The sequence below is a fragment of the Taeniopygia guttata genome, chromosome 30 (assembly GCF_048771995.1).
Source record: "Taeniopygia guttata chromosome 30, bTaeGut7.mat, whole genome shotgun sequence".
NCBI lineage: Eukaryota > Metazoa > Chordata > Aves > Passeriformes > Estrildidae > Taeniopygia > Taeniopygia guttata.
The window spans coordinates 5,754,996-5,772,519 of record NC_133055.1 but is presented as its reverse complement, the minus strand read 5'-3'; the positions used below and the strand labels follow the sequence as shown (position 1 = coordinate 5,772,519).

General features: G+C 51.8%; 2 protein-coding genes across 2 annotated transcripts in view; one reads left to right on the top strand and one right to left on the bottom strand.

Annotated features, from left to right (window-relative positions):
• The window catches only part of LOC100226816 (uncharacterized), a 1,189,242-nt gene that overhangs the window by 402,415 nt on the left and 769,303 nt on the right, over positions 1-17,524 (top strand). The window contains 1 exon segment of the mRNA XM_072919754.1: positions 3,204-3,785. Coding sequence (XP_072775855.1) covers positions 3,204-3,785 — 582 coding nt within the window.
• Positions 1-17,524, bottom strand: part of LOC121469068 (uncharacterized) — a 662,903-nt gene that overhangs the window by 335,648 nt on the left and 309,731 nt on the right. The gene's annotated exons all lie outside the window — the stretch shown is intronic.

Below are 17,524 nucleotides of genomic sequence, written 5' to 3'. Positions count from 1 at the left end.
GACTCCCTGTCACTCCCAGGGTGGGCCCAGTTGCTCCCAGTCACCTCCAGCATGGTTCCAGTCACAGCCAGCACACTTCCAGTCATTCCCAGTATGATGCCAGCCAGTTCCAGTAGGATCCCAGTATGAATCCAGCATGGGCACAGCTGCTCCCATTATCATCCACTGTGGTTCCAGTTGTTCCCATTTACCCCCACTGTGGTTTCAGTCTCTCCCAGTGTATCCCAGTTGCTCCCACCATGTTCCCAGTCACTCCAGTTGTCCTCATTTGCTTCCAGCCTGATCCCAGTTGCTCCAAGTAAGATCCAGTAGGATCCCAGTTGCCCCCAGCATGCTTTCAGTTGCTTCCTGTTCTCCCCAGTGTGATCCCAGTTGCCCCCAGTTGTCCCTTGTATCAACCCCATCACTCCCCATATAATCCCAGTTGCTCCCAGCATGGTCCCAGTCATGCCCAGTTGTCCCCAGTGAGTGTAGACCCACTCACTTCCACTCGCTCTCAGTTCTCCCCAGCATGGTCCCCGTTGTTCCCAGTGTGTTCCCAGTCACCCCGGTAAGGTTACAGACATCCCCAGTAAATCCCAGTTGCCTTCAGCATCTCTGTGGTCATTCCCAGACACTCCCAGTGATCCCAGTAAGGTGCTTGTTATCCCAGTATGATCTCAGTCATGCCCAGTATGTCCCAGTTGTCTCCAGCCTGCATCCAGTCATTCCCAATTCCTCCAGTTTGCTTGCAGCATGATCCCAGTTTTTCTCAGTTGCTCCCAGTAGCCCAAAGTGGGATCCCAGTTGCTTCCTTTCATCACCAGTATGAGCCCAGTAACCTCCAGTATGATCCTTGTCACATGCCAGCACTCCCAGTATGGTCCCAGTATAATCCCAGTAACTTCCAATCACTCGCAGGATGGTCCCAGTTGCCTCCAGCTACATCAGCCCAGTCAATCCCAGTATGATGCCATTTGCTCCCAGAGTGCTCCAAGTTGCTCCCAGTCACCCCCAGTACAGGGATGCTGTGCATGGTGTGTTCCCAGTCACTCTCAGACACTCACAGTATTAGTCCAGTCCCTCCCAGTATGATCCAGAGATGACGCCAGTGTGCTCCCAGTCAGTGCCAATATGAACCAGTTGTGCTCCACACGGTTCCAGTTGCCCCTTTCACCCTCCCAGTCCCTCCCAGTCTCTCACAGTGTCCCCCCGTTCCTTCCAGCATATTCCCACTCACTCCCAGTTCCTTCCAGCGCGATCCCATTTGCTCACAACTGCTCCCAGTCAGCCTCAGTGTCGTGGCACTCACTGCCAGTATGATCCTAGTCACCTCCAGTATGATCCCAGTATAAGCCCAGTCGTTTCCAGTCATCCCCAGCAGGCACCCAGTGACTCCCAGTTCCTCCCAGTTGCTCCTAGTATGATCCCAGTTGCTCACAGCTGCTCCCAGTCACCTTCATCATGCTCCCAGCCACCCTCATCATGCTCCCAGCCACTCCCAGTATATCCCATTTGCTCCCAGCATGGTCTCAGTTGGCCCCTGTAGGCTCCTACTCTGTGTCAGTATGATCCCAGTACGATCCCAGTCTCCCTCGGGGTGACTGTAGTCTGCCCTGGCATGGGCCCAGCTGCTCCCAGTATGATTCCAGTACAATCCCAGTACAAACCAGTCCTTCCCAGTGCTGCCACTCCTGGCATCCCCGAGCCCTCTGTGTTCCCCCCTCCTGATCTCCTGAGAGGAGCCCCAAGGGCCGGCAGTGCCCAGGCAGGGTCCCCAGGCAGCCCCAGTTTGGATGTGCAGCCCCCAGTTTCCCCAGTTTGCCTCTCCTTTGGCCCGGGCCGGGTTCCCCCCTGGAACAGCGGCTGGGAGCAGCCGAGAGCCCCGCGCTGCCCATCCCGACCTGTCCCGGCTCCATCCCCGCTCCTGCCGCGGGCTGCCGGGGCTGCGGGAACGGGAACCGAGGGTGTCGCTGCTGCTGGGGGAGGAGGAGGAGGGAGGGAAGGGCAGGGATGAAGGAGGAGCGGGAGGTGGGGATGGGGAGGAGGAGGAGGAGGGGGTATGGAAGGAGAGGGATGGAAGAGGAGAAAGAGGTGGGGATAACGAAGAGGAGGAGGAGGAGGAGGGGGGATGGAAGAGGAGGGGTGGCCGGAAGAGGAAGAGGAGGTTGAAGGGCGGATGGAGCAGAGCAGAGAGAAGCACGCGGTCAGCCCTGCCTGAATTCGCAGCCCCCACCTGTGGGATCATCGCCCCCCATCCCGCAGGTGAGCGGGGAGGGGGAGCTCGGGCCAGGTCTCCTGGGGGGTCCCTGGGTTGTGTTTTTTGGGGGATGTTTGCAGAATGGAGAACTCCAAAGCTGAGCAGAAAAGGCCCCTTGGGGGGACACTGGGGGGTCCCGGTGGCAGCTGCTGGCAGAGGCAGCCTGGAGGAGCAGATCCCTGTGTCCCCCAAGAGCCCACAGTGGGGAGCCCAGAGCCATTGGCGGGACCCTCAAGAGCCTGGAGAGGGGCAGGGGGGACTCCTTGGAGCCCCTGGAGCCCAGAGCAGAGAAGAAGGGGAGAAGGGACCCTGGGACCCCAAAAACCCCCAGCATCCCTAAGTGGGGAGATGGAAAAGGGGGGAACTTTTTGGATTCTTGTGACTCCCAGCAGCCTGGGGAGGGCAGACAGCGAGGAGAACGGGGACCCCCAATCCAAGCGTGACCCCAGCAGCTGGGACAGGGGGGAGCCCCGAACAGCAAAGGGGAGGGAGCAGGGACGGGGAACTCCTGGGAGGCTTTTTCAGGGCTGGATCTCGGTGTTTGGGAGGTTTTTATGGAGCCCAGGTGGCCGGGGACTTCTAGGGATGGACTGGGACAGAGGGAGCTTCAAACTCATCGTGCTCATCCCTTGTTTTCCCCAAACCAGGATTTCCCATTCCCAGCCCCTGGGAGGCTGCGAGGAAGAGGAAGAGCCTCTCCTTGTCCTTCCTCCCCCAGGGCAGGAGCTGAGGATGGAGAGCAGGGAGGACAAATCCCCGCGGCAGAACCTGGTGGAAGAGGCTGTTTTGAGCGGCTCCACAGCACAGGAACCCGACGGGGAGGAAAAGCCCCGGAGATCCCGCACGAGGAGGGGCTGCAAACGCAGATCGCAGGGATCTGAGGGGGAAAGACCCACCCTGGGCCGGGGAGGCGGCCGGAGATGGAGCCAGAGCTCGGAGCTGGGGGTCCCTGAGCAGCTCCATGATGGGAAGAAGCCCCACAAGTGCTCGGAGTGTGGGAAGAGCTTCAGCCGGAGCTCCCACCTGATCGTGCACCAGAGGATCCACACTGGGGAGAGGCCCTATGAGTGTTCCAAGTGTGGGAAGAGGTTTCAGACCAGCTCCGATCTCCTCAAGCACTATCGGGTTCACAGGGAGGAGAGGCCCTTCTGCTGCCCCGACTGCGGGAAGGGATTTAGGGAAAACTCAAAACTCATCAGACATCGCCGCATCCACACCGGGGAGAGGCCCTACGAGTGTTCTGAGTGTGGGAAGAGCTTCAGCCAGAGCTCCAGCCTGATCAAGCACCAGAGGACCCACACTGGGGAGAGGCCCTACGAGTGTTCCAAGTGTGGGAAGAGGTTTCAGACCAGCTCCTGTCTCCTCCGGCACTATTGGGTTCACATGGAGGAGAGGCCCTTTCGCTGCCCCGACTGCGGGAAGGGATTCAGGTTCAACTCCACCCTCATCCAGCATCGCCGCATCCACACTGGGGAGAGGCCCTACGAGTGTGGGGAGTGTGGAAAGAGATTCTCAAGGAACTCTCACTTGACCGAACACCAACGGAGGCACCAGTAAGGGAAGCCCTGTGAGTGCCCTGAGTGCGAGAAGAGCTAAACTCCATCCCCCACTGGAGGACCCACATTGGGCACAGCCCTGGTGACCCACATTCCCTGTCATCCATGTTGGGAACACACGTGACTGCTTCTCCTTTTATGTTGACCTGCATGTTTTTCTCTTCTCAATCTCTCTGCTCTCCAAAAGCCAAGAGGGATCGATCTTTCACCTCAAAACCACTCACATCCCACTGACAACAAATGAATTTTAACCCACAGAGCCTCAATCCCGCCTCAAATTGTTTGTTCCCACCTCAAAAAAAACTAATCCCACACCAAACTCACTCGAATCCAGAGCTGCCAGGGTGAGATGGGTTTGGGAGGAGATTGGGAGAAGTGGGATCCCAGTTTGGAGCGGTGAGATGGGGATTGTGTGGGGCTGGGTGGCTGGGATGTATTTGATAGCAAATAAAACTTTCAGACTTAGTGATTTCTTTGCTGTTCATCTCCAGTCTGTGGCAGTTCTGTTTTTCAGGGCACCACTTTCTCAGCTGATTGTGTTTGTGTCCTTCTTTCCCTCCCACCTCTCTTTGCCTGCTCTGTTTCTCTCTCCGTGTCTCCCTTGACCCAGGGGACCTCCAAAGACCCTCCCCCAATTTAATGTCCTTAGGGAGCACCAATGATCCTCCTCTGATTTAATTGAATCCTCCTCTAATTTAATTGCCCCCTCTGCCCCCAATGACCCACCCCTGATTTTTTAATTATTTGATTTCCCAATTATTATTTTATTTCTTAGTTCAGGAGCTGAAGTTATGGAGGCCAGCAGGGAAATGTCTCTGTAGGATTTTGCTCCACTTGGCTTTCAGCCCCTTCTCAAGAGCTTTGCCTTCGAGGGCAAAGGGAATGTCTTTTCCTGGCTGGGAGCTGAAATTCCAGACCTCTGGAATGTGTGCAGGGCCATATAGACTGGGATCAACCAGAGATTGGGATCAAATATGCACTGAGATCCTGTGGTCTAGGATCAACTAAGGACTGGGATAAATTAGGGACTGGGGCCCTACAGACTGGAATGAACTGAACTGGGATCAAATACGGACAAGGATCAAATATGGACTGGGATCCTATGGACTGGTATCAACAAGGGACTCGGATAAAATAGGGACTGGGATCCTACAGACTGGGATCAAATTGGGACTGAGATCATATGGACTTGGATCAACTGGAGACCTGGATCAATACGGACTGTGTTCAAATAGAGACTGGGATCAGATATGGATTGGGATCCTATGGACTGGGATCAAATATAGACTGGGATAAAATTGGGACTGGGTTCAGATATGGACTGGGATCATATGGCCTGGGATCATATGTGTTGGGGAAGATCAAATAGGAAAGCCTTATAAATATGACTGCCTGGCAAAAGGTTTAGAAAATACAGAGACTGAGATGGTAACAAGTTGTGACATACCAAACCGTAGTTACTGCACAAGTAGAACACAATCGTACAGCCAGAATGAAGACAATCCCCCCTTCTGGCTGAACAATGCCCTTACCTACAGGTAGGTCCAAGGGTCAAATGGACTGTTGGATCTCACCCCAATGTATGGTTCATCCCACACCTGTAACCCTCCCCTGAAGCATCAGGAGTCTGTGACCCCATTGACCTGAGTCTTGTTCCAGCCCACCTTGAAGCCCCTGACAAGGAGTCCCTGAGGAGCCAGACGCTCTCTTGGAACTTCCCTTCTCTTGGAACTGTCCCTCTCCTGGAACATTCTCTTGAGATCCTCTCTTATCTCCCTCTACCCCTTGCCTCTCCCTTCCCCCACGCCCTCGGGCCTGCCACGGGTCACATCTGGTGACTCCAAGCAGGGCCTTTCACCCTCTCTAATAAACCAGATATTCTAAGGGCAGCCTCCAGAAATCTCTCGTCTCCACCCACCCAAAGCGTCCTGGAGTCCAGCGTCCTCGCAATATGGACTGGGATCAACTAGGGACTGGGATCAAATATAGTCTGGGATCAAATATGGACTGGGATCAAAGAGGGACTGGGATAAAATAGGGACTGGGATCAAATATAGTCTGGGATAAAAGATGGACTGGGATCAAATATGGACTGGAATCAAATATAGTCTAGGATAAAATAGGGACTGGGATCAAATATGGACTGGGATCAGCTAGGGACTGGGATCAAATATGGACTGGGATCAAATATAGTCTGGGATCAAAGAGGGACTGGGATAAACTAGAGATTGGGATCAAATATGGAACTGGGATCCTGTAAAGACGTTTATTTTGTATTCCACGGACAGATACAAGCGAGATCTCTGTGGTTGCTCTTGGGGGATCAGGTTTATTCAGGATGCATTGTGGCCCTGCCTCGAGCTGCTAGACACAGCACGTGGCTGGGCCTCGGGTGATGGGGGAGGGGAGAGACAAAGAGGGGAGCAGGGACTCCCGGAGGACACTCCAGGAGGAGAGGGGAAGATCCAAGAGGGCGTCCAGCCCCCTGGAGACCCTTTATCAGGGGGGCTCCAAGGTGGGCTGGAACAGGACCTGGGCCAATGGGGTCACAGACACCTGATGGTTCAGGGGAGGGTTACAGGTGTGGGGTGAACCATACATTCTGGGGGGTGAGATGGAACAGTCCATTTGACTTTTGGACCGCTCTGTAGGTGAGGGTTATTGTCCAGCCAGTAGCGGGCGTTATATTCGTCCTGGCTGTACTATTGTGGTTCTTAATCATATTTATCTACCCTTCCCAACATACAGGGATCAAGAATGGGGTCCGGATTGGGATGGGAGCAGGACAGGAACGGGACAGGGGGGACACAGGAACAGGCAGGGGCAAGGGGAGTATGGAAGGGGATTAAGGATTGGGGCAGCCACTGCAGGGGGACTGGGCTATGGGATGGGGACACATGGGGACAGTTCCAGGGCAGGGGGTCCTTGACCAGCTGCCCAGAACCTCCACCAGGGTCTCCCAGTGCAACTGGAGCCACTCAGCCTGGGGTGCCCAAAGCCCTGAGCAACTCCCAGGTCCCTCCCAGGAACCCTCAAGTCCCTCAAAGCAGAATCCCCCACATGCCGTGCAAGAACCCCCCCCATGTCCCCATCCTTGTCTTAGCTCAACATCTTTATTTTTACCTGCTTTTTAGAGTTTTGAAAGAGCAAAGAGAAATGAAAAGAAAATCCAGGTGGGGCTGGGATGCTCCCTGGTGCCTGGGACATCACCAGGAACAGGGCTGGGATGTGCCCTGGTGCCTGGGACATCACCAGGAGCGGGGCTGGGATGTGCTCTGGTGCCTGGGACATGACAAGGGGCGGTGCTGGCTGGGGTTTGTTTGGTGCCTGTGAAATCCCAAGGGCAGTGTCACAGCGGGGCAGCTCTCAGTGTCCCCAGCAGGTCACAGTGTCCAGTGCAGCCCGTGCCAGCGGTCACTGCGCACACGGGGCAGGCTGGGCTGGACAGGGGACAGGGTAGAAACGCTGCCCCGGGACTGGGGTCTCCCCCTGCCTCTGGGGCCCAGCCCCTGCTGGGAGCACCTTGGGCAGGGCACGGGGCTGCTGCTGGGCCAGGGGGACAGGCCGTGCCCCCTGTCCCCTGCTGCTGGGCCAGGGGGACAGGCCGTGACCCCTGACAGCTGCCCAGGCCCCTCTGATGCCTGTCCCACATCCCTGTGGCTCCTGTACCCACCACTCCCCACCACCTTCACTCCCTTCTTCAAAGCCCCACTCAACCCCTTCACAGTGACCTCTGGAAAGAAAGAATGAAGGAAAGGAAGTGTTGTCTGTTCACCTTGGCTGGATGTCAGGCACCCACCAAAGCTGCTCTCTGACTCCCCTCCAGAGATGGACAGGAGAGAGAAAACAGAATGAAGGCTTCATGGGTTGAGCTAAGGACTGGGACAGATCACTCAGCAAATGCCATCATGGGCAAAACATTTTCAAAATGGGAGATATTAATGGAATTTATTGCTATCTGGATCAGGGCAGGATAGTGAGAAGTAAAACAAAGCTTTAAAAACTCCTTCTGCCCTTCCCTCCCTCCTTCCCAGCTCTACCTCCCCCCCAGTGGGTGCAGGGAGACAGGGAATGGGGGCTCTGGTCAGTTCATCCCCTGTTGTTTCTCCTGCTGCTCGGGGAGAGGAGTCGTTCCCTGCTGTGCCAGGGGTCCCTCCTGGAGACACTTCTCCATGAACTTCTCCACGGTGAGTTCATCCCACGGACAGCAGTTCTCCACAAACTGCTGCAGCGTGGCTCGCTCTTCCATGGGCTCACAAGTCCTGCCAGGTCCCTGCTCCAGCACAGGTTTCTCACGGGGTCGCAGCCTCCGCTCAGGCATCCCCCTGCTCCGGCACGGGCTCCTGCAGGCGCTGCAGGTGCATCTCTGCCCTCCGTGCCCTCCATGGGCTGCAGGGCCCAGCTGCCTCACCAGGGACTGACCAGGGAATCTCAGGGCAATCAGCTCCAGCAGCTGGAGCAGCTCCTGTCCCTCCTGCCCTGCCCTGCCCTGCCCTGGGGGTGTGCAGAGCTGCTCCTCTCACATGTCCTCACCCTGCTCCTCCCTGCTCACAGTCACAACTCCAGGGTCACCCATTTTCTTTTTCTTAAATCTCTTATCCCAAAGGCATTACCACCATTTCTAACTGGGCCAGCCTTGGCCAGGAGCCGGTCTGTCCTGGAGCCGGCTGGAATTGACTCTGTGGGACATGGAGGAGCAGCTGCTCTCACAGAACGTGCTCCTAGAGCCCCTCCCTTACCAAAACCTGGCCATGCAAACCTGGTATAAGCATGGTAGGGTTTTTATTACCCCTATTAATTCTTATTATTTCTATTATCTCCTTTTTTTGCTAATAATGGTACAGTTATTATTATTACCTGTATTTTTAGTCTTTTGGACTCTATATTAATAGTGGCTAGATTAGAACTGGAAACAAAGGTACTTCATTGCAAGTAGCAGTTAGAGTTTTGTCAGCCTCTTGCCCTGCCCTGTTCTGTGTCATTGCTGTGTGTGAAGCTGCTGCTGCCAGGCCTCCCTATTTCCCTGGTTTGGGAAATTCCATGGCATTGCTCACATGTCAGAAAGAGAGGGCTCATTCCGTTCAAATGGATTGCCTGAGCTCTTCTAGTCCCAGTGTTGGAAGTGTGTTTTCTAACATTGTTGACTTTCTCAGTTTCTGTGGAGTTGCAGATCTTGCTGAGCAGCCTGGAGCCCCTGGAATTTGGAAGAGCCAAGCTGAGTATGCTCTGAAGGCAGCTGTGAGGGATTCCATGGCAAGCTTCCACAGAGGGCAAAGGAGCTTGGAACGCTGGAAGTTTTCAGGAATAGCTTCCTGAAAGCTCAGCAGTGCTCCATCCCTGCACAGGATCAGGGAGAGGGCAGAACCAGCGACCATCCGGGCTTACCAGGGAGCTTTGGGTGTGCCTGAGGGCAAAGGAAGCAGCAGCGCGGTGCCCCAGACTGGGACACACGACCCTGCCAGTGCCCGGAGCGCTGTCAGGCAGTGCTGGGATCCCGGCTGTGGTTCTGGTGCCCACAAGTGAGGAATGGCAGCCCCAGGCTCAGAGCCAGTCAGAAAGCCAAGCCAGTGAGAGCAGAGGGAGGGCACCCTTCCAGTCTCTCTTGGGCACGGCCGCAAAACAGCCCCTGCTGCTTCTTCCTCCGCCTGTGTTTGGGCTGTGCTGGTGGCAGAGGCAGCCAGGCTGTGCTCTGCCTTCCAGAGCCTGTTGGGAGCGGGCATGAAAAGCGCTGTGTGCACAGCGGAGAGGCCTGGAAGGTGCTGGCAAGAGCGTCCTGCGGGACCAGGGCTCTGGGCTCTGGCTGGGAACAGCCTGGTCTTGGTGCCGTGGGCGCAGGCAGGAGTTGAGGCAGGTGAAGAGGCACTGAGCAGCTTGTGTTTGTAGAGGGCCTGGGGCTGCACGTCTGAGCCTCCACCTGGAAAGGCACTTGGGGGAATAGGAGCTAGAGCTGGAGTGCCTGTCCTGAAAGGACATGAAGTCCTTCAGCCTTGCCAGCGTTTCCTAAGGGTGTGTTGGTGTTGAGCAGAAAAGCTGCACATTTGGGGAAATGCATTTGGAGGACAGGGGCTTGCTTCTCAAGGAAAGTGCTTCCCAGGGAGCTCCCAGTGAGGCAGGTGCAAGTGTCCCCCTTTGGCTCTCTGTGCTCCTTTCAGTCCTTGAGGCTTGCTGCACTTGGCAGAGGCGCAGGGGAAGGGAGAAGGCTGTGAAGAGCAGGTTTGGCATCCACCTGGACCTGCAGAGACCAACCCAAGCACCTGCAGCAGCGTGTGTTACCCCTGCTTTGGACAGAGGGGTGAGCAGAACCATCTCTGTCCATCTGTGAGCCCCAAAGCTCTCAGTGGGAGCTGTGAATTAAAAGGCCTTTACACACTCACGTTTCACATCTTCCCTGTCTGCTGTGTTTCAGCTCTTGGCAAGATGCATTTGCCTCCTGCTTGCTGGGAGCTGCTGTGGCCCAGGGCCAGCACAGAGCTGGGCTGTGTGGGCCAGGCAGTGTGGTGGAGAGTCTTGGCTGATCTTGGTGTGTGCCTGGCCTCAGAAAAGGCTTGGAAGGTTTGCCTCCCAAATGTCCTGCTCACTGGCTCTCCCTGTGCATCTTGGAGAGCACAAGGGAGGCATTTCTGGCAGCTGGGCATCAGCAGGCCTTCCAATGGGGGCGTGTTGTGGAGCGAGCCCAGCTGAGATACCCTGAGAGGAGCCCAGGGCTCCTTGCTCCTCTCTGCTGGCCCGTGAGCGTCTGTCTGCTCTCGGGATGGCCCTGGCTGTGTCACGGGTGCTGCGTGGACACGAGACAGCCGCTCCTGTCCCGCTGGGTCCCAGCAGCGCCTGGCAGCCATCCTGCATCCACGTCAGGATGCTGGCCAAGAGAGGCCCTGGAAGCTGAGGCAGCTGATTTGAAGCTTTTGCAGGTGCCAACAGGTCAAGGCCAGCAGTGTTCCCTCAGGATACAGCATTCCTGAGGGGCTTCCCCAGAGCTGCCTGATGCCACCCACTCCTTGTGGCACCAGTTGCTTTCCTGTGGAAGGTTCTGCCTTCCCCAAGAGCACAGAGGGAGCTGGAGAAAGAGCTTGCCAGGCTGCTCTCCATCCTTTACCAGCAGCCCTGGGTGAGCAGAGTAGTCCCAGCTGAGCACAGATGTGCCAATGGAACAGCCGTGCACAGGAAGGCTCAGAGGGAAGGATGATCCAGGATCCATAGGCCTGGCAGCCTGAGCTTGCTCCAGGGGAAGGCCTTGGGGCAGATCCTCCTGAGGCCATGCCACGGCACGTGCAGGGAATCAGGGGGTCTGCTGGAGGGTGGGAAAGCTCTGCAGAGGGATGGGGACAGCTGGGGGTTCTGGTGGGGTGTTGGGGGCTTCTGTGTGGGAGTTTAGGGTGTTGGTGTTGGTGGGGTGTTGGGGAAGGAGTTGTCTGGGAGGTGAGAGGTCCAGGCTGGAATTTGAGTCAGTTTGAAGGCAGCATCTGTGGTTTGGCACAGCTTTGGTTACAGAGGGCTCAGCTCTGTATATCTGTGAGTATCTGTGACTTTTCCTCTTCATGGTCCTGATTCTCCTGCAGGAAACAAGGGGGGAGAGCTGTACTTTACTGGCCACTTAGATATCTCTACCAGGGGGAGGATTAGCCCTTTTTCCTTCTGCTCGTTTCTTTGGGTTACTTTTGTACCACTGAGTGGACTTCCATTTCTTGAGAGCTTTTATTCCTTATGAGAATTAGGACATTATCATCCCTTCATAGAAAACCATTTGCAAACCAAAGAATGTCCCTTGGTTTTGCCCTTTTTTTGTGTAGTGTTATGTTCTGTAAAGTGACCCTCAGTGGATGAGGTTAAGGCAAATGAGTTGCTGCTTTGAGATGGGAAGCAAAATTCCAAATCTTCATCCCCTCAGGCCATCCCAATTAATTTGGGAAGTTTGCAATGTTTTGGAACTACTTGAGTTGAGCAATGGGAAGTAAATCTTTCCTGAACTGAGGATTCTTACTTGCCAGATTCTTCTGTTCCTTTGCTGCTAAGGTGTTTTTGTGCTGAAAGCAATAACTTCAACGAGAAAATAATTTCAGCATGGAGTAAGAGCTTCTGACAGAGACCAAGTGTTGCCAGCAGTTGCTCCAGGTGCTCCTGCCAACAGCCCCTGCAGGCAGGAGCACAGCCCCCAGTGCACGTGGGTTTGGCTCCCTCTGGCACAGAAGCCCCCAGGGGCACAGGGCTCTGGGGCAGGAGACGGGCACCAGCCCTGCCAGGGCTCGGGGGTGGCAGGTCTGCTTGGGCAGGGACTGTGCCTCACCTGCTGGTGTAAGCGCTCCCCGGGCCCAGGGCTCAGAGCAGCATTCCTGCCCTGGCCCACACGTTCCTTGTCTGTGTCACAAGGCCGTGCTTAGGATGGCCACCATGTGGGACGTGTCCCGAGGAGGCCGTGCCAGCTTCTGTGCAGGGCCCCGTGCCCTTCCCGCCGCGGCTGCGTCGGCAGCCCTGGGGGCTCCTGCTGCTCTGAGCCCGCAGAGCAGGGCAGCGTTTGCTGATGGTCTGAGCCGTTCCTAAAGATCCTGTTGGGCTGTCTGACACACCTGGGGCAAGGCATTCCTTCCAACCTGGGCCACTCTGGGGGGCTGGGGGTGGCCCCAGGGCAGGTGGCAGTGCATGCAAGGGCCCTTTGTGACACGGTGCAGCATGGTCACCGTGGAATGGAACGGGACAGGGTATCCAAGGCCCCTTTGTGACACGGTGCAGCATGGTCACCATGGAATGGAACGGGACAGGGTATCCAAGGGCCCTTTGTGACACGGTGCAGCATGGAATGGAGCCGGGTGTCCAAGGGCCCTTTGTGACACGTGGTGACACAGGATATGTGGTGACAAGAGCACACCACAGTGCTCCGAGCACGCGACAGGACAGGACGGGACAGAGCAGTGCTGTGAGGAGCCCCTGCACAGCGCACTCGTTCGTGTCTGACCCGGAGCTTTTCCGAGGTGTTATTCCTGCAGCTGACTTCGAGGCCAGACCACAGGACTTGCTGACCCGTGGCCTTCCCGAGGCTTGTCTTCTGCAGGTGCCCTCGAGGGCAGAGTGTGGGACTTGGTGCCCTGGAGGCATCTCCCATCCCTGCTGCCGGTGCCCTCGAGGCCAGAGCACCATCCTTGACAGGAGTCTCCTGTCCTTGTGGCAGGAGCCCTCGAGACCAGAGCGCAGGACTTGCTGTCCTGAGCCTTCCTGAGGCTTCTCTCTTGAAGGTGCCTTCCAGGCACGAAAGCAGTGTCGGAATCTGTGGGTATTGGTGATTCCGAGATTGTAGAAAGTCTCTGTCTTTCTGCCCCATTGCCAAGGAAGAAGCCATAGTTCGTCTGTGCTGGTTTCAAGGTTGTTTATTTTTGCTTATCTATAACAAGTTCTGCTGCCCTGCCGCAGGTCTGTCCTGCAGGGCAGTGTGCGGGGCTCTGCCCCTCAGTGGGATGGTACAAACATTATATACAAGAAATTACGTGTACTATATTTACAATAATGTGCCAATATCTATCATCTACGTTGAATAGTGTGTCCCTAGCCTAAACCAATAGAAAAATGCCAACATCACCAAGAACATGGAGGTAAGGAAGAAGAAGGAGGAAGAACAGGATCAGGTCCACTTTCCTCCATCTTAGAACTCCTGACCCCCCTGTACAAAGTAAAACCCCCCTGTACAGGTGTTAAAACCCCCCTGTACAATACTAAAAAATTTTCCCCTCTAATTTGTGACTGCTTTTACTATATCATCTAACCCTCTGTGACTGCTTGTTCCACCTTCAAAGTTGGTAATTCATTCCATGGTTCAAACTCAAAATCACAGCTGTTTTCAGCTGCTTGCCAGGGTCTAAAATGCTTCTGACCAAGGCCTGGAACCTCTAAAAATGTCTGAGGGACATTTTGAGTTCCGACATCTCCCCTCTCTGTTTGAACCAGAAACACCTGCTTTATCATGCTGTTCAAGGTCCTTCAAATACACACGAAAATGCATGGCAGAACAAGCAGAAGAACTACAAGCCCTATAAGAATATAAAATGCTATTTTTGAAAGTTCTTTCCACAATGGTGAGATATCAAAAAAGCTAAACAAATCATCCCATCAGGACCCTGTAACTTTGTTCAATTTGCTAATATTACTTTGTATTTGTTTCATATTTTTATGAATAGATTTTGAATGATCGGACAAGTTCATGCAGCACATCCCCTCAAATTCCTCACATCCGTGCCCATGTGTCAGCAGCAAATGATCAATTGCCGCCCTGTTTTGAAGTGCTGCTTGCCTTGCACTGTTGATGTCTGTTAACATGTCACTCAGTGCAAACGAAATGGCACGACTGTGTTTCCTCAACCAACATGCTATATGATCCAATTGTGTCAAGGCCGCCCCTGATGCTGCTTGGGGTGAGAAAATTGCTATTGCAATTCTCCGAGACTTGTCCCAGGTAGAAACATCATCATCAGAATTTGAACTATATTGTTCAAGGGATCCTTTCCTTTTTGAATCAAGAACACCTCTTTGACAACTTTGTTCATGGTCTGCCTCATGCACTGAGGCAAGGACAGCACAAACATTAGAAGAATTACAATACCTTATAATTACATACAACTATTTTCAAAATCTTTTTTCTACAACTGTGAAAAGTGAAACAAATTGAACACACCATCTACCTATGATTTAATTTTTCTCCAGGTGTGTTTGGTCCTCTGATACCTCTTTAAATTTTCACTCGTGTGTCCATGTGTTTACAATAGATGTTCAATTACTGTTTTGTTCCCATTTCTCACTGCTAGCTAACAAATCATTTGATGCAAAAGAAATGACATGGGCATCTTTACTCTGCCCACAACCTCTTTTGATCCAACTGCACCAAGGCTCTTTTTTGATGCCACCTGCTGTGAAAGCAGAACCACTCACTTTTTCCGAGCCTTTTTTCTTGGTATTAACATTATCATTGTCACAATTTGGATAATTTCATTCATCAGATTTTTTTCTCCTTGCTCTCTTATCAAGGTCATGCTGTGTGTTAACAAAAGATCTTTCAATGCTGCATGGACCACCCTTGATTTTTGCAGGGATAGCAGGCCAAATTCTGTCCCCGCAAATGAAAAACATTCGCTTCGGTAAAGTGGCTGGATGTTGAAGGGATGGTTTGCTTGTCATTTTGGTATGATTGCACCAAGATGACGCATTTTTATAAAAAGGCTGATTCGGAGTGACATCTATTGTATGATTATCTGTCTTTGCCACTCCTGATGAATTAAATTTGATGCACCATTTCATTTTTGTTGACCCAAAATGTCCAAATCCAGAGGTTCAAAGTGAGCAGCAGGAAGGAATTGTGTCCAAACATGTCATCCCTCCACAGGGTCTGAAAGAAACTTCAGAACCCCTGGAAGGATGTCCCCTGGGACTGACCATCCCTCCACTGGCACACCTACCGAGTATGTTGAAAATGGTTTCTCTGGTTTCGAATGGGTCAGGCAAATGCTGTCCAGACCAGCTGCTTTTGCCAAAGTCTCCCACACTTTTTCCCTGGGTTGTCTCATGGGAAAATCTGTCCTGTTGCCCAAAGCAACAGGTGAAAGAATGAAGCACATGAACACTATCCGTCTGAATCCCATGTCCATGTCCCCACCCTCTGTGAGAAACCCTGCAATGCAGCAACACCCAAATAACACTTGATTTCCCAGAAAAAACCCCCCAAGTCTCTGGGTGATCAATCGTTGTCCGACGAGACGTCTGCAGCGTTGTTGTCTGCCTTCGTCTGCGTGCTTGCCTCTCTGCTTCTCGGGTCCACGTCCACTGGCGTCTGCACCCGATAAGGTTACATGTGCCTCGCTGGCATTCACTTCAGTCCTCGTCCTGTAGAAACACAAGCGAAACCCTTGCCCCAAGTTATTAATGTAAATGAACCTTCAATCTGTCCTGACTCTGGACTTCTGATTAAAACGAAAGGATTTTCCCTTAGTTTTTCCTGTGGGCTGTTTGTAACATATCTGACAATTAGTAGAGTGGGCTTTGAGAAAAAACCATTTAAAAAATTCAATACATTTGTTCAACCCTGCCTCATCCCTTTTCTGTCCATCCAAGTGGATTTCAGGGTGTGATGTGTTCTTTGCTTGCTTGACCTGAGGGAGAATGAAGAATATTGAAAATATGTTTGACTCTCTGTTTTTTCAAAAATTTGTCAAGCACCTTGCTTGTGTAAATTGGACCATTATCTGTTTCTATTTCTTGTTGCACTCCTAATGATGTAAATGCTTATAAAAAATGTTTGCAGGTATGTTTTGTGGTCTCTCCTGTATATAATGATGCAAAAATCACCCCTAAAAATGTATCAATTGAAATATGGATATTTTCGAGCCTCTCAAAAGTTGGGTATTTTGTGACATCAGCTTGCCACAGCTGAAGGCTTTTACAAACCTTTCAGATTGTCCATTCCTGTAAATACAGGAGATTGCACAAACTGGCATTCTGGCAAGCAGATTTCTTTTGTCTGGCTTTCAGAAGGGTGAAAGGTTCCCATCAATGCCTGTGCATTTTTGTGAAAACATGCATGGTTCAATTTTGCCTGCTCAAAAATGCTTGGCAGTGTCTGCAAGATGGGCATTGTGAGTCTATTTACATGAGCATTCTCTTTTACTAAAAACCTCGGAGGTGAAGAATGCACTCTGATGTGTTTATTAATGTTCTCTGTTTTTTCTAGGATTATTTTCATGCATAATAGATATAAATATAAAATTTCCTTGTCTGTATGTTTTGAAAGCGATTTCTCTAATTGTTTGACCACATTTGCAACATACACTGAACCTTTGATCAGATTGAGGGTTCCTGAAATAACTGAAAAATCCCTGACTATTGTTACCAATTTTTCAACCTGTGGTGAATCTTGTATCATTTTGATATTTGATTCCCATTTCCCTGTTTTTTGATTTTTCCATGTGACCACTGATTTGTGAGTTTTTTCCCAAACCATCAGTGAATACTGTCATTCCTTCCACTGGTTCCTGGCTTCTTTTTTGTTTTTTGTTTTTTTTTCCTAAAACCCACTTTTACATTTAACATTTTGTGTGTTGGAAAACGAACTGTGCGAACTTCTGAATGCCCTAACAACGTGATTGAAAAATCCTGCGACTTTGGATTGTCCACTCAAAATATTTCTTCTTTAAATGTAAATGAATGATTAAGAAATCTTTCCCTGACATTGTCAGCAATCTGGTCTCTGCCACAATAATGATCTGAGCTCCCATCTTTAAATCTGTAAGAATTGCTTTTTGAGGGTCTGCAAACTAAAAACCCCACTTTCAACTTCTGTGGAAACATTAACAAAATCCTTGCTCAAAGCTACTTATTTAAACGATTTTTTTTTTCTTTCTTTCAATTTTATCTGTCCAGTGTCTAGCACTCTCTTCATATTTTTCTCAATGATCAGCAAAATCAAGTCTACAAAATAATTATATCAAGAGATTAAAACATACAAAATCTTCAACCTCATTTCAGCCTTATTTCAGGCACTTCTTCACTCCTTTTCTTTTTTCTTTTTCCTTTTTTCTCTCTTTCTCTTCTTCTCTTTTGAAACAAGAAAGTTGAAATATAAAACATAATATAGAACAAGACAAAATATCTCAATAATAAAATGCATAAAACTTATCAAAATCGATAACAATTCAAGAAAATTCAAAAGAAAGATATTCTAAATAGCATATATAAAAATGAACAAAGCATGATCATTAGA